Here is a 22,902-nt window from a genome sequence, read left to right as displayed (position 1 = left end):
CCCTGTCTGCTAGGTCCATAAACTTCGCCTGCAGGCTGAAATAGCATTGACTCATCCTGAACTCTCTTCCAGTGGCTGATTACTGAAGTGGAATCTGTCTGATCGACTTAATAAGAATTTACCACTGCACTAAATGACGAAATTTTGTTTTTTGCATGGCTGCGTTTTTGCTGTTGATGGCATTTTGAACTCTCCCTCCTGGAGGCAAATAATCCCCATAAATACCCTTATTCCCGACCTCATTAGTCAGATCTAGAGCCAACACCACTTTAAACTGTTGTCTAGGGAGCTGCTTTAGATATTTCTAAACATGTTGGGAAGTGAGAAAACTCTGACCTGTGCACCTTGCAATAATAATGTAGGGTTCCTGCAAAGGACCAACAGCCTGGAAGACAAAGGCCGGATCGTCAGCTCTCTCAAGGAAAGGCAGTCCTCCAAGAGCCTGCTGGCATGCGAGAACAGTGAGAAGGAATCCAGGTTCCGGCGCACCGAGACAGACTTTTCCAATTTGTATGCCAGAGGTAAACATTTTACAGTTTCTCCTTGCTCCAGCTCAGGCATGTCCCTTAGTAGTTTTGCCCTCATCTCCCCTGGAAGTGCAGCCACGTTCAGACTGTGATTTTCCTTGGCTATTTTTGAAGGTAGCTCCCTGCCTGTGTTTTTCGGGAGCTGCACTGGTGATGTATGCGGGCTTCCTGAAATGCAGTTTTATGTACTTTGGGCTGATCCTCTGCAGCTCAGCTTCAGCGGTTCCAGGGGTTACTCCAGATCCAGCATCCGGGAGGAGAGTAATTTTATATTTTTGTCCTCCTTAGTAAAATAGTAATGAAGCAGCCTGTGATGCTGGTACGGGGCCATTGCAAGAAGAGTGGGAAAGGGAAATCAATCCCTTTGGGGGGCGGAGGTGGGGACGTTGCAAGGTAAGGGCAGGTGTGGATTTCGGGTACTTTTGGCCCACAGGAGGCAAGTGCCTCGCACCGCAGAGCCTTAGCGTTGCAGGGCGTGCTCTGGGGCCGGGGCGCCTTGGAGGTACCTCTGCTGTTGCCGTGGGCGACGTAGGCTCGCCCTTCCCCACGGGGCGAGGGGGACCGGGAGCCTACCCCGCTGCAACCGGGCAGCACTGGGGCCGCGGCTTCCAGGTCCTTGGAGCGCTGCGGGCAGCCGAGGCTGGTTCATCTCTTCTTCTCTCTCCCAAAACAAGCGCTGACAGCTGGTTTGCCCCACAGATTTGTTGCCCTCCAAGAATGGTGAGGAGCAGACCATGCAGTTCCTGCTGGAGGTTGTGGACATCCTCCTCAACTACGTGAGGAAGACTTTTGACAGATCCACCAAAGTGCTGGACTTCCACCACCCGCACCAGCTCCTGGAGGGCATGGAGGGCTTCAACCTGGAGCTTTCGGACAACCCTGAGTCCCTGGAGCAGATTCTGGTGGATTGTCGGGACACACTGAAATATGGAGTGAGGACAGGTAGGTTTTTGCACACTACTCTGTGGCGAGTCCCTCCTGGGACTTTTCTCAGACTCACGGTGAAGAGAGCCCACGGGGGCGAGCCTACGGAGGCAAGCCCACACCCTCTCTACGCCCGTGCCTGTGCCTCCCTGCAGGCTCGGCTCCAGGGCTGGCTTCGGGCGCTGGAAATGTCTCTGCTCAGAAACTTCAGTTATTGATGACCATCCATCCCCGCCGGGTAGGGCTCAGTGCCGTTTGTAGAGCACAGAAACAAGTTTTTAAGATGTAATCTTTTTCACTTGATGAAATGCGAGCTGTCTGTATCTCCGGGGAGCAATATCATTAGGTAAATGAGGGCATAAATGACACAGAATTTGCAATTTTTCTTTTTTTATGTTCATCAAACGTTTAATGAAAAAGAGACTGAAATCCTAGGAATCATCAATAAAGGAACCCTGTGGATTTCAGCCCATTACCCAGGAGCCCTGCCCGTCCAGATCCTTCTGAATCAGACGGAAATCCCGGTTTGTAATCACTTCTTTTACTGGGTGAGCTGTAGCCAGGCCCTAGAGCAAAGTCAATGCTTTTTCAGGCTATTTGGCCTGAAATGTTTTACTTTGTATCCACAGAAATCTCGGCTGGTAACTAGCCCTGACTGCTGTACACACCCAAGCGGTGTTAGGAACTGGAGCGGTTAACGGAGCGCCCCGAGTCTCCCCTCCCCGGCCTTGCTCAGGGTTTCAGGGCTGCCGAGCTCTGCTCGGCCGGCTGCCCTCCGGCTCGGCTCGGCTCCACCGCAGCGGGCGGCGGTCTCCCCGCGGAGCTGGAGCGGCGGGCGGCGGGAGCTCAGACAGGGAGGCTGTTTCCCGGCGGTCTCTGGCTGGGCAGCTGCGAGCCATGGCTCCTGAAGGCCGGGCCGCAGCTTTCTGCTGTGGTTAGTTTTGCAGCCGTGAAGACCCAACACAATGCATTCAAGGAGCGAAATCTTGACAACAGATGTGGCGGGTAGCGTTTGGTCCTTTTTCCCATTTACTTGGTGGTTTGATTGATTCAGGGGAGTCAGGAGCATACTTTGATTTTTGTACTCTTAATCAAAGGGGAGCGTGTTTCACTCCCAGACGCGTGGGTGTGGGCCAGAAGCTAAGTCAGAGTGGCTGCGCTCTATGTGCTTGCACCGTTACTTCGCTATTCATCGTGCCGGCGTGTCGAGCAATCTCCTCCCCTCATCCCGACCTCCCCTGGAGCTTCTGTGGGACCAGCAGGACCTGTCCCCGGGACCTGAGAGGCAGGTATCCGACTAGACACAAGCTCTGTTCAAAGCGGTATCTGGTGCAGCTATAAAGCTCGGATCGTCTGACTGCCTAGGACACGCATTCTCCTGCGGGTTGCTGGGGCTCACATTCTCTCTCAAGGCGAAGCTCCCTTCAAAGTCACTGGGTCTGAATCTGCAGCCCAGCCTTAGGGGACCGCGGGCTCATTAGCAGCGATGGGAGGTCAGTGAAATGTCGCTTAAGATAACTTCCCAGTCCGTGTGTTCGGGGAAGAGACAGAAGTGCTGATTCGTAAAGCAAACAGCTAAGCCATAGTGGTATTTCTGGGCTCTAGCCCCGAGCCGTGGGTTCCCCGGGCGGGAGCAGCCCGGGTGCGGCGCATCCTCTTCAAGAAGTGTCGCGATGTGGCAACGCCGGCAGGCTCACGCCTCCGAAAGATTTCTGATGACATCGCTCGGGGGAGAATCGCGTTTATTTCTTCATGTCAAAATATGCTGATGTTCCCAGTGTTGAACAGAATCCGACGTGACAGAGTCCCCCCAGGCGTCGAGAGCTGACCTCCCTTATAGGGCTGGGCTGTCCCCAGTGTGCTGTCTGCGTGTCTTTTCCCAGAGAGGGCTAAATCATGACACCTCCCACCTCCCCTCCATGCCCGTTATCAGTTGCTCTCAGATTTCTTCGTGCTAGAAAAGTAGACGGGATTCTTGCTTATAAAAGTCGTCAAAGCAACTTCGGCTGAAATACAGAAATGTGATTTATTTCGGTTCAATAGCAGACTCTGCTTAAGGAGGTGTATCCTAGCTTATAAACCAAGTGGGGAAAGGGCCCGAGCCGAGGCGCTGTTGTGGGGGTGGGGGGCCTCTCCCCCTGCTGCAGCGCGTCGTACCGCGCTGGGACACTCCCGGCGAGACCACGCGAAACGTCTCTCCCGCGTCCTTGTAGCTCGGGAAGACACTGGCTCCTCTGCACCCCTCTATCAGTCCTGCAGCTCCAGTTCAAGCACCTGAGCCTTCCTCTCTTTCTCCTTTCAAATGCAAATGGCCCCAGTACCTGGAGGTTGTTACTGCCAAGGCTGTGTCCCGCACCGTGTACTCCTTGCCCGAGTTCACAGCACGACCGAAGTCGGAAGGGGGCTCTGGAAATGGGCTAGCCCGAGCCCTTGAAGAGGTCCCGGAGGTGTTTTACAGGCTCAGTTGGCTCTGAGGTTCTCTTTTAAATTTAAACGCAAATGGTTCCATACAGAAGCTCCCATCCAAAGCAGTTTTTCAAGTTTGTAATAAGACATCTGTGAATGTTGTCTATCGGTCTCCCCACAAGCAGGACTTGCTTTGAAAACTTTGCTGTAAGTGTTCTGAGTGCAAATGTGTCATGTGTGTCAGAAAAGGTGGATGGTTTAAAATTGAAACCTGAGAGATACCAGTAAAGCTTGTTCTAAGGCGCTCTCAATTATCTTTTCAGGTCATCCTCGCTTTTTCAATCAGCTGTCCACAGGACTGGACATTATTGGCTTGGCTGGGGAGTGGCTGACATCGACTGCTAATACAAACATGTAAGCAGTGTCTTTCACCGGTGTCTGTGACTGGTGCTTATACAGGCTGCCATGTATCATGGTAGATTTGTATTGTCACAGACACGAATAATTTTCATTTTTAAATGATGAATGCTACATTTGCCAGAAAAATGTCTCATGTCTTTCATAATGTGTCAGTAATACAATGAAAATAGTTACATAAAACTGAACAGTTTTACATTTCTTATAAATAGAAATGCAAATATCTGGGAGGACATGGTAAGTAAAACATAATTATTCTAATATAATAACATGAAATTATTTTTCTTCTTTTGGACCAATCTTCTTTATAGTTTTCTTTTTTTTAGAGCTTTGTCTCTAGACTGAGCAATTCTCCAGCTAGCCACATGTTAACACTAGAACACAAGATATGGAAAAATTTATTGTCTTCTTTCCTGTTGACTTCAGAGATAGCAGGCTTGAGGCAATACCTTCTGTTCATGTGCTAGTAAAGAAGTGGCTTCTGGGTAGCTTCAAAATTATTAAAAATGTAACACTGAAAAATAATTTTATGATAATGAAGGAATTAATCTAAGATGAATAAAGTGTGTAAGTAAATAAATGGAAGTATGAAAAAGTAAAATTTAATATCTGAATGCATTAAATAAGAAACTTTTCCTAGTTTTTCTTGACCTTAAAGTTAATGAAAGCTAAATGTCAGCATAAGGTATTACAATGAAATTTTGCAAGAGAGTGCAATTAGTGAAAAAACCCCAAAACAACTACACTAAACAAAAACACACAGAGAAACACCAAAAAAACCCCAAACCAACAAAAAAAAAAAAAAAACCAAACCACCAAAAACCCCCAAACCTTCTAGTCAGTTTTTAAAAATATTTTGATTTCTATATGTTAAAAAATGTGATGGGAGTCCAAATATCCAGCAGGTAGGACTGCTCTCTTTTAGTCCTGTACTGAATGTGTTTTAGCTGCAAAGCTACTTCTCTTTTGGGTGGTTAGTTGCTAATTGTCATGACATAGGAAATGCATCTGCAGATTGGAAAATGAACAATATTTTCTCTGGCCTATCTGTGAGTATATGGTTCATTAAATATACCTGCTTACTAGCAGCTCTGTGTAGATTAGGAGCTGTGCCTGTTTTGTGACATTAGCAATAAAATAAAATAAATACCTAAGGTGCTCCAGCCAAAACCAGCCTTTTCTTTGTAATAATCATCTCAATTAATTCTCTGTTTGCTAAAAATTTGTAGGAGGCGTTTAGATTTAAAAGCTGATCGAGAAGAAAATGCAGCAACATAAATTTTAATTGTTAAACAAGCATTGCAAAGTGCTTTAAAGTGCTTAAAAGTGCTTCAAAGTGCCTTTTTAGCAGCACAATTAAAAGTGAAAACAGTTCTGATCACATTTCTAAAAACACCTTTGCTTTAAGGTTTTTTCTCTGCAACAAGTACTTCAGTGTCACTTTTTCCAAGCCCTTTTGACTAATTTAGTTATCCCAGTTTAGCCATCCTTTTGTAATCAGTGAAATTACACATATCTGATAGGACATAAAAGAATTCAGCTCTGTGGCAGGATTAAGAAACATTGCCATTGCCCTTAATAACATTGTCCTCATTTATTCACTCCTTAAAGAGTAACTCTCTTTTTAATTGATGTTTTCCTTTGGTTTTTTTGAAAGTAAGTTGTTAAATAGCTAGTTTCTGATCCATTTTTGCTTTAAACAAGAACGTATATTGAAAATACTTCTCTGTGAACATGAAAATGTAGCATCTATTTGTTAGTATGAGGCTTAATGTGCTTTTTTTTCAGCAAACCAAAATCAACATAGTGGGCTTTCAAATAACACAGTAATTGCAAGTAAGGTTAAAGCAAGACATTTGTGAAATATGATTCAAAGGACTGTCAGAGAAGGTTATTAAAAATAGCCAAATCTCCTCTGCGAGATCTGGGGAACATATTATTTGTTTTGAGCAGTGTTCCAGCATACAAGAACAGGTTTTGACCTTTACCTAGAAACTGTTCTAACCTATTACAGCTACATAAGCACATAACATACAAGCAACAGTAACACTGGATTATGGCAGGGAATGTTTTCCATTTGCCATTTTTTCTTTTCTACAGATAAACAATACTTGAAATATTTATGAACAATTAAAAATATGTGTTCTCTTTTGCAGATGAGTTTTGAGTAATCAAAACATCTGTACTCTCTTAAAATTTTAAATTATCATTAGGAAATATTACTTAAATGTCACTGTGAAGATAATATATAAAATTAAACATAATAAGCTTCCCACATTGACTTGGAAATAATGTATCAATGTGCTATTCATAGCTCAATCACTAGTCATGAGACCTTCAGCATGGAAATTTCAGAATTTCATTATTCATCCAGTTCTAGAGATCTGTAGTACAGGGCATTCTCTCATCATGCAGCAGCCAACTGAGTTTGAAAATAAATATTATCTGGAAGTTCTGTTTATGCCTGCTGTTAGCTGAGACAAGAGAATATATTGGTGTTTTCAGCATTATGCAGATAGGCTTATGAATAGAAAATTGATGTAAAATGCTCTGTGTTTATTCTCAGACTGCTTTGTACATATTGGCAAAAGGGAGAATGGGTATCTAGAGTGATTTGGTTTGATAAAGTGATTTGTCCTTTAGGTGAGAGCAGAATTAAGCCAGCACTGACTTCTACCAAAAAAACCTGTTAGTAAAGAGCTGATACTCATGACTGTTCTAGTTAATTCACAGAAATGCCTGTAAAGGTTGTAACTATAGGAAAAATCTTATCAGAATTTTTTTCTTAGGAGATTGATTTGAAGTTGGATGGTTCCTTTTAAGCCAAATGTATATTTTTGGTCTTACTGAATTTTTCTAAATAATTTAAAACAAGTAAGGTGGAGTGAACTTTAACAATATGTGATTTGTAAAATCATAGCCATCATCTAATATAGCTGCACCGGCTTTGTAATTTATAAACATCTGCTGTCTTTTATTTCTTGCCAGTTTTTGGAGACTCAGAAAACAACTTCAGAATAGAATAAATAAGTACTATTTTCTTTGTGTTTAAATATATTAAAAATTCAGTATGTAATGTCTCAGGACAAAACTCAAAATGTGTCTAAACTGGTGGGAAAAAAAGAATCACGTTGACTTAAATGTACCTTGTATTGAGCTACAGTGATCTATACACTGCCGAGTTCCTGTTGACTTCAGTTGATCATTCTGCCTAAATAAAGACTGGCATATATTCTAGACTTGCCATGCTTAAAAACAAAAAAAACCCAAAACACTGTTAGCAGAAGCTGGTGTATTTATTTTGTCTATTTGTAAATACTGGTAGCAAGCAAACTACAGATCAGTGTTCAACTGTCTCTGGCAGTTCTAATGATAATAAAAGCAAAATAAGTAGTATTTTGGCTTCTGAAAATATCAATCACAGTAACTAAACAAGTTACAAATTTTTAATCTTAAGGGAATGTTTTAAAAATGATGGTGGTGTTTCTCTGATGGACTAAGGACACATAAAAGTCTGAAGAAAATGTTAACAGCGTAAGTAACCATTGTAGCTGTAAATAAAAGACAGGTTTTTTCAGACACTTGTTCCCTTCTTAGTATCATGTCTCGTTCAAGTTTGCTGTACCTCTTCTCAAAATATCCTTTTAGTATTAGAGAGGCAACACATATGTTTTAATGAAATTATTCAAGTGGAGGACATCAGTCAAATCCAAAGTGTCAGGATGTCATACTCATATAGATTCCTGTGGAAATCACAGGTTGAATTTTTCATTTCTCTCTGCTTCCTTTCCCCCCTTACTTATTTTTTCTCCCCAAGCACAACAAGCAGAGTTTGTTCACAGCAGCAGTAATTTATCCATGTACCTTGATCACCAAAAATAGTTGTATGGTTGTCAGTTTCCATCCACGTATCTGACACTGACATCAGGGCATGCCAGGATATGTAATGTTTTTTGCCCTCATTAAGTGGATACAATAGTTGACTGCTGACTTGGTTTTGGTAATTGGTAATTAGAAAATCATCATTTGTAATTACTCTTGACAGTTATTGATCACATTGTATTGTAGAAGTAAGTTGTCCTTGGAGATCCTCAACAGAATAAATCCACATTATTAATTATATTTAGACTTTGAAACCCTGGCTCAATACTTCTAATTATGGTTTTGTTTAGCTCAGTGAAGCTCACTGTTTTCACAAGGATTTAGGAGTATGTTATTCCACAAGTGTGGAATTGGCACTTTTGGCAACAATTGTTTTACAGGACAATATTGTGCAGAAGTCAGCAGTGCTATGATGGTGAATATTATGTCTTACATCCACTATATAGAAAGCTGAAAATAACTAATACTGCAGGTTTTATTCACCAATATTTCCAATACTGTCTTCCCAAGGATTTTTTCTTGGGTAAAGGTTCAGGATCAGAACCTCAATTTACAGGAAAACTTTTAGAAACCTTGAGTATTGTAACAAAGAATCCCAGAGTGGGAATTTATGTGCTTTTAGAATCTGTATCTGATTTTGTTTCTTTACTTTGCTTTATCCATGTAGGTTTACCTATGAAATTGCCCCTGTTTTTGTCCTCATGGAGCAAATAACACTCCGAAAGATGAGGGAGATTATTGGATGGTCAAATAAAGATGGTGATGGAATATTCTCACCTGGTGAGTTTTTCTTCTCTGTTTTGGTGGTTTGACTAAAACTTCAAAAGTTAAAATAAACATAGGCTGTGTCTAAATATTCACACTATCTGCAACACAAAGCAAGGAGTCAGATATTTAGAAGTAGGAATGCTTTGTTTAAACATCCCACAGAAAACCTGGGATGAAAAATTATCTTAGTGTATGGCTATGTACTATGGCTGGTCAGCATTTAAAACGACTACGGGCTCTGGTGCATAGTTAGGAATTTAAACACCCCATTTGTGCTCATTTCTGGAGGTGCTGAGCAACTACAGCTTCTGTTGACTAAAAGTTGTTGAAAATCATGTACTGATTTCTTTGGTGCTCAGTGAGGATTTGGGCTTACTGTCGGGAAAAGGTTGTGATTGTCTGTCACTTTCTGGGACACATTATCTGGGATGTAATCTGATTGGATTCACAAGTATGATTCCAGTGTAAGGACCAAGACAAAGTGTCTTCCCATGCAAGTAACATAAAGGCAATGAGCAGTGACAGAAATGACTGATGATAAACCACGTGAAGGTCCTTGGCCAACACGTGGACAATGTGGGTCCCCAGCAGAACTCTTCTGGATTTGGCATGAGGGAGCACCACCCTGTTACAGACCATAAAGGACAACACCACCTCCTTTTGGAGCAGCCCACAAAAAGTGCACACTTGTTTGCTCTCAAGTCCTATCTGCTAGAAAAATACAGGTCTTTCTGTGTTCTTGTCAATGAAAAAACTTTAGGGGAAGAGGTTGTCCTAGACTTACAGGTAAGGTTGGTCTTATTAAAGCTTGAGATCTGCACCAAAGGACTGAGTTAATTTTTAACTCCGGGTCTTTTTAGCAGCAAACCAAGAGAAATAGGTGCTTTCCCTCAATTCAAATTCTTCAAAAGTAAGTGTCAAAATAGATTAGCTGAATCATAGCCTGTGAAGTGCCTCTTTCCCATAATTGACTGTGAGGGAGTTTAAAAGAAGTAGCTCAGATGTAGAAATCTACACTTAAGCATCTACTTCTATGTCTACAGTAAGATGAGATAAATCCACCCAATATGTGGCATTTCTTCAGTCTCAGACAAGTTAATAAATTCCTGTTCTTGCTAACAAGAGGTTATCATGGAAAAGTAGCATAATGAAAGCTGAACTTTTTAGAAATATGTTACAAAATGATAGCAATTGAAAGAGATGGCATTTAGGAAATTCTGGTTATCACTCTGGCTTTCTAGAGAGTCTGTCCTATGCTGTTTAGACAGATGCTTGTGCATTTCAGAGAAATATTTTTTCATAGTTCACTGCCACTTTCACTGCATTATGCAAAGGAGACTTGTATGTCTTTGGTATAATACACATTTTTTTTCATTATCACTATTTTATTATTCATTTATGTATTCATTCACAGGAGGAGCGATCTCCAACATGTACAGCATAATGGCTGCACGCTACAAGTATTTCCCTGAAGTTAAAACCAAAGGCATGGCTGCAGTCCCTAAACTGGTTCTCTTTACCTCAGAGCATGTGAGCTTAATACACTGCTAATTCTTAATTTACTGATATATGTAGTGAAAATGCTTCCTCATTAAACAACCACTCCATTTCACATTCATATGTTTGCTGCAGAGTCACTACTCAATAAAGAAAGCTGGAGCTGCGCTTGGATTTGGAACAGACAATGTTATTTTGATAAAATGCAATGAAAGGTAGGATGAATACTAAAGTTTTGATAGATTAAATGTGTTGATCTGTTAAATTTGTTTTATTGTGTTTAAGGACTGATTCAGTCTAGTGTGTCAAGTTGCTAATGGCCTGTTGAGAAAATCCTATTAAGTTATTTCAACTGCAGCTATTATTTCCATATACATTCTTTAATTTGCTTTGTCTTTCTGTTTCTGTGATAATTACAGAGGCAAAATAATACCAGCTGATTTGGAGGCAAAAATTCTGGAAGCAAAAGAAAAGGTTTGTGTTTTTAAAAATTAGTGCTTAAATGCTTGGCTTAGTAAAATTGCTTCTTCATTTGAAACCTGAGTGTTGACATTAAAGAGAACATTACAAAGATATAAATATAACAACAGTGTTTTTACATGCTTAAATATACATTCTTGTATTGTTTACAGAATTATCTATATGTATTGGTAAGATTCCCATTTTCTGTTTCAAAGAAAAATATTTTAAACTCTTGAACCACAATTGTACTTCACGACTTTTAAAAAAACTTCCTGCTTGGAAATACATGGAAAAAAGCATGAAAACATAAAATCAAAGCTACTTCTATCTAAACTTTTAAGTTTGGCCAAAGCCATAAAAAATTTTATAGAACCCTTAAAAAATCCTATAGATTTCATGTAGGTAGCATGTATATTTGTTAAATATAGGCAGTAAGCTTAATTTTTAGGCATTAATTGCTATTTCTTGAATCAATGCAATGGAAAAACCCACGGATTTTGTATAAAACAACCAAAGAGCAATCAAGATTATTTTTAAAAAAAATTTCTTAACTTCTTTATATTTGGGCACTCTATGAAATACACATGTATCATATGTATTTCATCTAGTTCAAAATTGTCTCTCTTTGATCTGATCATTCCTCATTTATTGCTGTTGTTTTAGACTGCTTTGTTATACTTTGTTCTGTTAATTTGTGGATAAAGACTAAAGGAACAATTTCAAGCCTTCAAATTGCAACTTACAAATCACATTTAATTAATTTTTGCTTATACTGCTGTAAAAGTCCCAAATTTACTTGACTATTGCTCATCCTCTACTACATTGAAACTCCTCACTGAAAGAGATCAGACAAAATAATATTTATCTTCTAACCAGTTAATTTTGTGAAGTTACAAGAAAATAAAGAAAATAAAAAGAGTTTGTTCTTACCATGTATATGATTAGCTGGTTTCTAATGTTGCTTGTGTGTGCCTTTCACATGGGAAGAAAAGCATTTTTAGGTTAGAAAATGAGATAAAGTTTCTGGAATTATTTTACTTTTCTTTTTTTTTCCTTTCCTTTTTTTTTTTTCTGAAAGTGTTTTCAATTTATATTTAATATTTTTATTTTTATTGTAGGGATACGTTCCTCTTTTTGTAAATGCAACTGCAGGCACGACAGTATATGGAGCCTTTGATCCAATACAGGAGATTGCAGATATATGTGAAAAATACAACCTCTGGCTCCATGTAGATGTAAGTAACTAAAAAAGTGCTGCTATTCAGGCAAAAGAGGATCTTAGTTTACACATGTTTTTCCTTGAATTAAAATACTTACTACTAGATTCTGAGTTAACTAAAATCCGTTGAGCTTTTTCAAAGAAATGACTCTTTTCTTTTTTCTGTCTCCTCCAGGCTGCCTGGGGAGGTGGACTCTTAATGTCCCGAAAGCACCGTCATAAACTGAATGGAATAGAAAGGTACAACACAGTGCTTATTTGTAATACTTTTATTCAAGTACTTTCATAAGGTACACGACACTTCAAAAATTTATGAAAATATTACTTTGCTACATTAAGGAGGTTAAACACTAAATTAAACAATAGATGGTATAGGTTCAGACTAGAGAGATCGAAACAATACTACAGAAGAAATCAGTGATGTACCATTGAGTGAGAGGAAATTTTCAGGAAATTCCAAGAAAGACAAGGATATTACTCGGAAAAAAGGAAGGGAAATTGTTCTATACATAGCTTTGAAAAGATCATAAGTCTGGGAATGGATGGAGAAGGATTTGAAGAAAAAAAATGAAGTGTGGGAGCTAGACAATCTCTGAAATGTAGGGCTTTGAGAATAGCAGTGATAAATGAGGGATCCAGGGAAGGTGTTTGAACATGAATACCCACAATGGGAATTTGTAGAGGTTCTCTCCTGAAAGACGTATGCAGTGCTTCCAGAAAATAAAGAGCACATGTTCATGAGTGTTCTGTAAATGGAACATATATATATGCTTAGTCTTATATTGCTCTTATTTATATATAAACACACACACAAACATACACAAAAATAGATAGGTGTATAGAACAAAGAGAGGAGGTAGAGACTGAATTAGCAGCAATTTTCAGGGGCAAGTTTCAGTACCTGTAAGTCTGGAAAGAACTATGATAGACAGAGCTGCTACACTTCTGCTGTATCAGGGAGAAGAGTGAGGTTATTTACAGAGAGGCCAGAAAGGGTCACAGATGCTCACCTGTCTCAGGGCACAGGGGCATGTGTGTAGGTGCCATGTGGGGGTAACATGAAACAAACTGGAAGCTCTTGTAGAGGTCAGAGTGAAGTCTGCAGAAAAGAGCATGTGTGTGCTCCCAGGTACATAACCCAGGTTACGAAGATGCCCACTGAGACCAGGAGCCAGCCTTTGATACAGCCAAATTTAAAGAGGCAAAGCATTTGTGTTGGTAGTGACAGCAGAGTGAAAGTGTGACCCTCCCACTGGTCCTTACAATTTCGACTCAGGAGTCATTCCAGGCATAGTCTTTGGCCCAGTTGTTCCCATATCCAACGATGACAAGTCTGTACAAGATGCTATATTTATAATCCCATGGGTGTGTTTGTCTCTAGATTTCCTCTGAGAGCGCTCTACCATAAAATGGTGCCCATCTGAAACAAATCAGAAAAGCAATGAAGAATCAGAAACTTAACTTTAGATCTTTTCCATCATTGCAGATATCAGCCATCAGGGAAGCAAAAAATATTTGAAGCAAGCTCTACCCATGTGCTTTTGAATTAGCACCAAATTGCTTCCTTGAATCGGCCATGCTGAATATGGGCACTGTGTAAAGGTGTAAAATGAGTACAGTGAGCAATGCTCTTCCTTAGGGAAAACAAACTATCCTAGGTTTGGTCATGTCATACAGTAAGTGAAGAATAAGTACAAGATCAAGGATAGTGTATGGAAGGACTGGCAGCAAAACCCCATGGACCCTTCTGTCACAGGGACATCAGTGTGTGACGTGAGGTACTTTGAAGTAGCAGAACCCTATCAACCTTTGCCCAGTCCAATTTGCTTGTGACTCATAGCAACATGTCTAATATTAAGTCAGCATTGCAAAATAATTTTGTTAAGCTACAGAGGTTTGGTCACAGGAGTTTGGCACACCCCTTTTGACCTGAGGTCAACCCAGAGGCGCTAATTAAGGCCACAATTTTAAGCAAATACAGAAAGCAACAGGCCATGAAGCATGAAATTATTTCTTTCCTAGTCAGCTATATGGATCTTCAAACATGGGATGAGGCCCACGTGTACTGTGTAATTGCCTGTCACAGGCCCCAGCTGGGGTCTGTTGCTAGCACTCAGGTCGTACTTGGCTTGCTCAGAGACACTGCCATGGAGGACTGGCATGGTGCCATGGTACAGAGCTGGGATTGCCTGTGGTAGGATAGCCTCTGGCTGGGTGGCTGCACTGAGGGAAGAGTGACAGCTTCATGTTAAAATAAACCCAGTGCTCCTTGTAATGAAGGACTTTAAATTGTCTCTGTTTGAAACTCTGAAAGTTAAATGAATGTGCTTAACTGAAGGCATGGTGTTTTAAAAAGGAAGTAAGTTGTTATATAAATTCCTTTTTCCTGACTGCTCCATCTGAACTATTAGTGCAGTTTTTCTATTAGAAAAACTAAGCCTCTTAAGACTGAGCTATTTATCTGCTGGTTTCCACTGCATAAGCAGCTGATTTTAGATGTATGATGAGCTCCCCAGGTACAGCACAGGCTGCTCTCTTCTTTCAGCTGAGGGCTGCTACAGCCTAACCTAGCACACACAGGAATTGTATCTAGAAATCAGTGGTCCTCAGACTGGGGTGAAGACATCACTGTGTTGCTCAGAACAGAGAAACTGTGGTTGTGTCCATGTCCTCTGAGAGCAGGGTGTAGAAGAGGAGGAAACATCTTTTAATTTTCTTTCAACCACATCGCAAAAACACATGCACAGTCTGTGAAATACAATTATGCACTTTGCTTCTCTGGAACACACGGTGAATCAAGGGGACATTTGGTAATTAATTACTTAGGGTGAAAAGGTCAATGGATGTGAAATGTTGGCACATTTATTTCATTGTCACCATTAAACTGCCTAGGATAGTATGTTAAAATACAGAACATCTGTTTGACTTGTAAATCAGGTGATCTTGTGCATTCACTTGTGTTTATATGTAAGAAGTTTTAAGCGCTACAGACAGAATGGTAGGATATGATGTAAAGCTTTAGAGCCTTTTAACAGTCCATGGGCTTGAAAAGCAAGGGCTGTGGCTCTAACTGGGAAAGCAAGTAAGCATGCAGAGGATCTTCATTTCCTTTCTATTTTTCCAGCAGCTGTTCAGTAAAGAACTCTATTCTCCCACAACCCACATTAGTCCCTTAATTCTCTGAAATTTGCTTTCCCAATCAGTACCTTGAATTGATAGAACATATCAAACTGGTTTTGTTATTTTTATTAGTGCTATTTCTAGAAGAGGACTCTTCTGGGGATGTTGTTACTGTATCAGCTAATCAGTCTGATACTAATTAGCTGGTATTAGTAATAATATAAACTAATCACAAATCTGACATTGCAATGTTAACACGAAAAACATTCCTTTCCTGGACTGCATAGCTGGGAAAGAAGACACTTAAGACAGTAATAATATCCATAATGATGTCATCATAGTCAAAACTCCATATATTTCCAGCTGAAAGCAGAAAATGAAGGTGATTTCTTCAGATTAAGTTTCTGTTTTCCAGACCTATCTGAATGTGTAATTTTTTTGCAGAGCCAACTCAGTCACTTGGAATCCACACAAGATGATGGGAGTGTTGTTACAATGTTCTGCCATACTTGTCCGGGAGAAGGTCTGCCTTATATTTAATAATTAAACATTTAAAAAAATAGTAAATATCAAGCCCTAATTTTAAGAGGGTAATGCAAAATATGTTTAATTTCAAAACTTCTTTTGGAAGGAATAATTGCGTGGATTTACACTGTGCTTTGGAAGTTGTTTTATCTGTCCTGGGGTTTTCGGCATTTTTTGTTAAAGTTGTAGACAACATGGGTCAGATCCTCACCTGTTGGATCTTTGCATATTCTAATAACAACAATAGAGCCATGCTAATGTACTTCATTGGAGCAGCTGCACCATTGTTTCTATGATACACCGAACATACACCCTCAGTCTTAGTACTTGGTCACAGTCTAAACTGCTTAAATAAGAAGCAAGTTTTTCATCTTACACAGTGGTTTAGAAGTTTCTCAGTTCTGTTGAAAGGAAAACGTGCTGCTTTTATTATGACTGTATTTTTGGGGCTGTCATCTAGATTCTTTCTTGTCATCAATGTAAGCAAAACCAGTTTCTTGTTTCTTCTAAGCAATACAAATTTTTATTAAATTATAAAAGTGAAAGTCGTATCATCTGTGGATAGAACTAATGATATCATCTACTAATCTCTTGTATGCCAATTGCTACTAAAAGCGCTTAGTTGAAGAAGTAATCCCTGTGTATAGAACTGAGGTGGAAGTGTTGTAAGTTGCAGCCCTAGGTCTGCCATTGTTCTTCCAGTTGATCCATCTCTGTATTTAGGACTGCAGCATTTATTTCCCTTTGTAAAATGCATCTATTGGAGGGAAGCACGAGCCTTTGTTTAGTGGCATACATGCTTATTGTGCCAACTATCGCAGGATTTTGGCAAGAGTTTTTTTTCTCTATATGAGAACTTTGATAGGTGTTTTTGTATTTATCAGACACACTGGTGTCTTCAAGTTTCTTGCAAAAAAAACAAATAAACTGTAAAGGAAATGCAAACTGTTTTAGAAATGTCACATGTAAGACTGCTGCGTAACATACAGGAATTTTCTCCTGTGTTTCCACCAGACATTTTAACCAGTAGTCCATAGATTTCTATTGGTCTGTAAACCATATTTATTTATGAGCAAAAAATGTCTAGTTTATGTCATTTGTGCTTATACTTATCACTAGTGTTAAGTGTCATAAAGCTGAACAATGTACAAAGTTTAAACCTTCAATTAAGTTTTTTTACTTCATTTTGTGTAGCCATCTGTTGCACTGAGAGACCACAGCTTCATTCTAGTGTGTAATTTAACAAATCAGAAATTTAAGCATTAAGAACATGGGCCTTACAAATTGAAGTGGGTAAAGCTAATATCACAAAATAAGTATCCAAATTAATCTGAGGATGTTTTCTCGGGGGGGGGTGTGTTTGTGTCTGTAAAACCATATGACTACTCAGTGACTTCTAAGAGAACCACCTTAGGTTATGAACTTAATTTTGTGGCTCAGGTTTACAAAACAAGGTCAGTATAACACGTCCCATCAAAGAACATTTCTTCTGTACATGTTTGAAATACATTTTTATACATTATTAATGTATACATTTTCTCAATGCACATATGCCAGGTAAGTCATATAAGTGTATGTGTTTTTCATTATAGGGTATCCTTCAAGGCTGCAATCAAATGTGTGCAGGCTATCTCTTCCAGCCAGATAAACAGTATGATGTCTCCTATGACACTGGAGATAAGGCAATACAGTGTGGTCGACATGTGGACATTTTTAAATTCTGGTTGATGTGGAAAGCAAAGGTAAATAACAAGAGTTTAGCTCAAAAAACAGAAATTAATTTATTTAATTTCTAATTGTCATGTAATAGAATATTTTAACATAAATGTTTGTGTAATTACAATCTCTAAACACACAAGTATCCATGTAATAACTCAGAAAAGAACTACGTGAACTGTAGAACAGTGCTAACTGTCAGTAAATTCAGATGGCAATTAGAAGAAAAGTTTAAATCACTAGATGAGTCCTGAAGAAAAACCATTGAGAGCAGGGTACCAAAATGGTCTCTTGTTGGGATGCTCTACACTTGCATATGTATTTTATGACAGATTACTTTTAGTAGCAGCAGAGTAGCCTTGATGACTTACAAGGATCCTTTGATCATGATATTTCAATGCATAGATTTTATAAGCAACTTGGAAAACAAAGCCTTTTCCTAGGAAGCTTTGCCCAAGTGACAATTCCACAGCTGATTGCCTGGTACTACTCTGGTATTGCCTGGCTGAAATTAAGCATGTCCAGGTTTATGTCCAGGCTTACGTGTCCACAAGATGAGGGTTCACGTAGTCAAGAAAACACATTTCATTTTTATTGCTTTATCTGCAGTCATCTCATTACTATTATTCTTGCTCTTCTGCTGGCAAAATGGGAACTCAGTTGGGTAACCTGTCCACAGCCTAATTTTTTATATAAAATTGATATTAAATCTAATTATAGACTCCAAAATCATAAAACAATTTTCACTTTGGGAGAAAATACTTGCTTCTTCATTCATGTTCAAAATGTACTTAAAAAAACCCCAGGTATTTATTATCAACATTTATATACTTTTTCTGGGATTATGATCTTGACAAGATATCAGTGGGTAGGCAAGCGACTTCTAGTAAACATATTGCAGACTTTTACTTCCTGACTTAAATGCACATTTCTTGCAAACTGCTCAGAGGAAATAAATTACTTCCCAATTCTTATCCTTTCAACTGACTTCCCATTCCAAGTTTCTGGTGTTTCAGCAGCAGCTGTGAAGCCAAGACTTAATATCCATAATATTTTTGGAAACTGGAAAAAAACACAATAGGCCTGAAATAATCTACTAAAAATAGTGAAAGCACTTGTTATTTTCATAATAAGTTCTCTTAAAATGAGACAAAACCAAATAGTGACTTACAATTCAGCCATCTTTATCCACTTTTTTAGTGTTGATTAATGTTACTTTTAAGCTACAAGAAATAGTACTGCTAAATGTTTTCTGCCTGAAAATATTTAAGAGTGGAACCTGTCTGAAAAGGTGATTGCATTGGGGCAGAAAAAATTTACCACCTAATTAATACTTATTTTCTTATTAAAACAGGGTACAGTAGGATTTGAAAATCAGATCAATAAATGCCTGGAGCTGGCAGAATATCTCTATACTAAAATAAAAAACAGAGAAGAATTTGAGATGGTTTTTGAAGGGGAGGTAAGTTTTCTTTCACATATTTATGACCCAAATCTGGCTTTATGCTTCTCACAATTCTTCAAGACAGCTATGCAAAACTGCTCTTATTTTCTAAAGAACTACATGACTATTGGCATCTGGGCAGTTTTTTTGTCAAATACATGTGGTTTTGTACCATAAATGTCAGATTTATCTCCTCCTCTTCTGCAGAGACCTTCTCAGTTTAGGGCATGAAGATTACCTTAACACAACCTACTCATGCTGAGATTATTACGTACATAACTGAGAATCTGCTATTTTGGCTGCATATTCTGTTGCTAGTGCCACTACATAAACATTTGGGTGATAGTATAAACTCCATTTCTCCCTTTACTAAGAAAAGGAAAATTGGGTTGCCCTTGCTGTGATCCTGAAAAACCGTTACTCAAAAAACTGCAAAAAGGTGCAAGCATTTGCACTTCATTAACACCCTAAATATTGTAAATGGGACAATGCATAGGGAAGCTAAGGCAGCAGAGGCAAGCAGCAGTACTGCAATCCATTTCTTTCTATTTAACATGCAGGACTAGGAAAGTTAAGACTATATTTGTCTTTTATGTCTGTGATAAAATATGCTACAGACTAGTATTTAGTGTGGGACTGATCTGTATTGGTTTCTTAATCGATGTGTATGTTTGGTTCTTTTTGCAGCCAGAGCATACAAATGTATGTTTTTGGTATATTCCTCCAAGTCTCAGGGGCATGCCAGACTCTGATGAGAGAAGAGAAAAGTTGCACAGGGTAAGTATTTTTAGTTAAATGTAAAAAGATAGTCTACTCTTTCAACTCAAAATTTATTATTCATTAAAATAATATATCTATGTGTTGGCACATATTCCAAATTCGGAGATGTCAGTTCTCCATTGCTTTTTGTGACCTTGGTATTTGTCCACTTTTGTCTTCTATTTATATTGATGCTGAAGTAATGTTTTCCCTGTGAAACCAGATTCAGAACATACTCAGTTATCCTTTGGTTTGGATCACTTTTGTGCTTACAAGCATTAGAAGCTTCAAAAAGTAGCTAGGGCTACAGACATTGCAGTCTTCTTTAGGTAGGACAGCTTATCAGCAAGAGAAACAGAAGGGTAATTACTTGAAAATGCTTGGACAGGTAAAGGATGTGAAAACCTCTAAGTTCCTTCTCAGGTATTTATTTTGATTTTAAATGCCAATGCATGAATGCATTTCAGTGAAAATGAATACCCTTTGGAGGACTTTGGGATAAATTTATTTGAAGTGGGAAGAGGGAAGTTAAGGCATCATAGAAGCATCACCAGAAAAGATATGATGTTACTTAGGACTCGAGGGAAGAAAAATACGTCAATTTTGTAGTAGTGTTTTATACAGAAGTGGAAGGAAATAAATTCAAGAGACAAAATTTTATAGGTGTCAAAAGTAATTGCTCTTTTGTGTGTGTGTGAGTGTGTGTTAGGGAAAGGAGAAGAATGGGCAAATTTGGGAGATTTTGTAGAGGATTTTATGACTGCATCACAATGGAGAAAGAGAATAGAAGAGAATAGAAATTCCTGGGTCAAGCCAGTCCCATGTTAAATAAAGAAATTGCGAAAAAAAGAGAGAATAGAGGAAGATAGAGGTAAGAAACAGCAAGAGGGATGAAATATTTGATTTGACCCTGTTAAATGTTAGAGGACATCATAAAGCACTCTATGAAACAGTAACAGAGCCAGACATCTGACCTTGCCTGGCAGAGAGTAGAGCAGGAGGATGAAGGTCTGAATGGAAAAACTGGGCTTAGTCAATATCAAAGATTAAGACTGTCAGAACATTATTCCTTGTAAATTAAACCAAGGAAGGGAGATTGTCATAAATGCACAATACTGCAAAACTACTGGAATGTTTCCATGGCTTATGCTAACAAAAAAATATTCTTTATGACATAGATCTTGTTGAAAAATTTCCATTGTTGTCCCCACATACAAATTGCTTTGAGAATACGTAATATTCTCAAGGAAAACATCCATAACCCTCAAAAAGGTCTGGAGTGGACTTTCATACAGAAGCAGAAAATGTTTAATTGTGACAAAATCTTCAGCACAAAGAAATGAGATATACATTTAATATATAAAACTACTATATAGTGAGTAGTCTAAGATGCTATTAATCTGTAAATCAAAAGGATGGATATTATTGTTGTCAATTTTCCTTTAAACAGCCAATCCTACATATTTAGTTTTTCAAGCTTTTTCTTGTTACAGACATTTTTTATTAAAACAAGCACCTGTCAATTTATTTTTTCCAAATTAAGAAATGCTGTGGCATACAAGGAAAGAATAATTTCTTCTTCTCTCCCTCTCTCTCTCTCTCTCTCTCTCTTTTTATTCCCTCTCTTTTTTTATTCCTAATGGTAAAGGTGGCACCAAAAATCAAGGCATTGATGATGGAGTCAGGTACCACCATGGTTGGATATCAGCCTCAGGGTGATAAAGTCAACTTCTTCCGAATGGTCATCTCAAACCCAGCAGCTACTAAGTCTGACATTGACTTTCTCATTGAGGAAATTGAGAGATTGGGGCAGGAGCTGTAGTGGTTGAATTATTTGTTTCTCTAATTCACTGCTTTCCAGCACTGGTTATTTTTTTTACCCAGTTCTGCAGAACACATTTTAAGGAAATTCTCTTTCTGTAAGTTCCAACCTCCTAAGACATCCTTAAACAAAACAACTATAGGATACTGAAATATATGTGTATTGATAGATCATATTATTGAGGGAAAATGTATTATCTTGAAGTATTATTGACTCTTACATTGGCCTTGTTTATTGTAGACAGCAGAAAATTAGTAAGCATTAAAATAGCAAATTAAGAACTCTACACAGTATATATGTACAGTATAAATAAATATATATAATTATATACATACATACATATATATATATATATATATATATATACACATATATATATATAAAGTGGTTATAAACTTAGATCTAAGCCACAGCATGTTTTCCACTTTAAGAAAATTAACTTTTCTTTCAACAACTTTGATGTGGATAATGTGCTACAAGTTTTTCTGCCAGACAGAAATAGACATATAGAAACATTTCTAAAATATAGATTCTTAGGAGCTAAAGAAAATGTATAACAGTATTAGATCTTATTGTTGGTGCTTTTCTCACATACAAAAAAAATCTCTAAGAGCACCTTTGAGTAAAATAGTTGTACTTGCCCTTTAGTGTCAAATCAGGGGATGACAGTAGCAGAGTCATTGTAACAGGTATATTATTGCTGTATTTTTAGAGGTTAATTTGTGTAGATTGTGTATATTATTGTTAAATGACTTTGTGTAAAAGGATTTAAATGTAATAGTTTTACAGCAAGATAACTGTTGAATTGTAGGTATCTGAAATATTTGCTTATTTATATGCAGAGATTTACCATGCTGAAGAGTTGTCTTGTATTTTCTTCTGTTTGTAATGTAACCTATTTATATATTATTGAAGTTCTAAATAATGTTTATGGTATTTTAGTGTCTTTGTGAGCCAAAGAAAAAATACGAAAATATTAGTTGACACTTTCATTTAAATCCTGATGCCCTTAAAGTAATAACTTACAGATAATTTTACTGAAAATAAAGAATTCTAACATTGTGTATAGACTATGAAATTATGAGATCCCTTTAATCTATTAGAATTATTAGAATGTTCAGTTTTATTTATTGTAATGTCAGACTGTCTGTTCAGTATTCTGAATGCTTTTCTAGTGAATATTAATTGCTAACCAAGGCCCCTGGTTTTGAGTTTTATTTCAGGACTGACCTCTGTGACCATTTTAACTAAATTCTGTGGGAGTTTTAACCAGCATCATTCTTCTAGTGAAATGGAATTCACTATCTGTTTGGAGCATATAAAATAAATAAAACCAAAAATAATCTCAGTATCCTTTAATACAGCTGGCTTGTCCCAATAGTTTCAACTGGTTAGGCTTTTCAGAGGATAGGTA

The 22,902-nt window shown here is 38.3% G+C and overlaps 1 protein-coding gene across 1 annotated transcript in view; it reads left to right on the top strand.

Moving 5' to 3' along the window:
• The window catches only part of GAD1 (glutamate decarboxylase 1), a 28,218-nt gene extending 6,730 nt beyond the window's left edge, over positions 1 to 21,488 (top strand). Inside the window, exons 3-16 of the mRNA XM_069021523.1 lie at positions 363 to 521; positions 1,227 to 1,469; positions 4,181 to 4,271; positions 8,824 to 8,936; positions 10,339 to 10,454; positions 10,557 to 10,636; positions 10,841 to 10,895; positions 12,002 to 12,118; positions 12,278 to 12,342; positions 15,667 to 15,745; positions 17,340 to 17,489; positions 18,818 to 18,925; positions 19,595 to 19,684; positions 21,315 to 21,488. Coding sequence (XP_068877624.1) covers positions 363 to 521; positions 1,227 to 1,469; positions 4,181 to 4,271; positions 8,824 to 8,936; positions 10,339 to 10,454; positions 10,557 to 10,636; positions 10,841 to 10,895; positions 12,002 to 12,118; positions 12,278 to 12,342; positions 15,667 to 15,745; positions 17,340 to 17,489; positions 18,818 to 18,925; positions 19,595 to 19,684; positions 21,315 to 21,488 — 1,640 coding nt within the window. The remainder of the gene's footprint in view (positions 1 to 362; positions 522 to 1,226; positions 1,470 to 4,180; positions 4,272 to 8,823; positions 8,937 to 10,338; positions 10,455 to 10,556; positions 10,637 to 10,840; positions 10,896 to 12,001; positions 12,119 to 12,277; positions 12,343 to 15,666; positions 15,746 to 17,339; positions 17,490 to 18,817; positions 18,926 to 19,594; positions 19,685 to 21,314) is intronic.
• The last annotated feature ends 1,414 nt before the right edge of the window (positions 21,489 to 22,902 follow it).

Source organism: Aphelocoma coerulescens, chromosome 7 (assembly GCF_041296385.1).
Source record: "Aphelocoma coerulescens isolate FSJ_1873_10779 chromosome 7, UR_Acoe_1.0, whole genome shotgun sequence".
NCBI lineage: Eukaryota > Metazoa > Chordata > Aves > Passeriformes > Corvidae > Aphelocoma > Aphelocoma coerulescens.
This window is presented reverse-complemented; position numbering and strand designations above follow the sequence as displayed.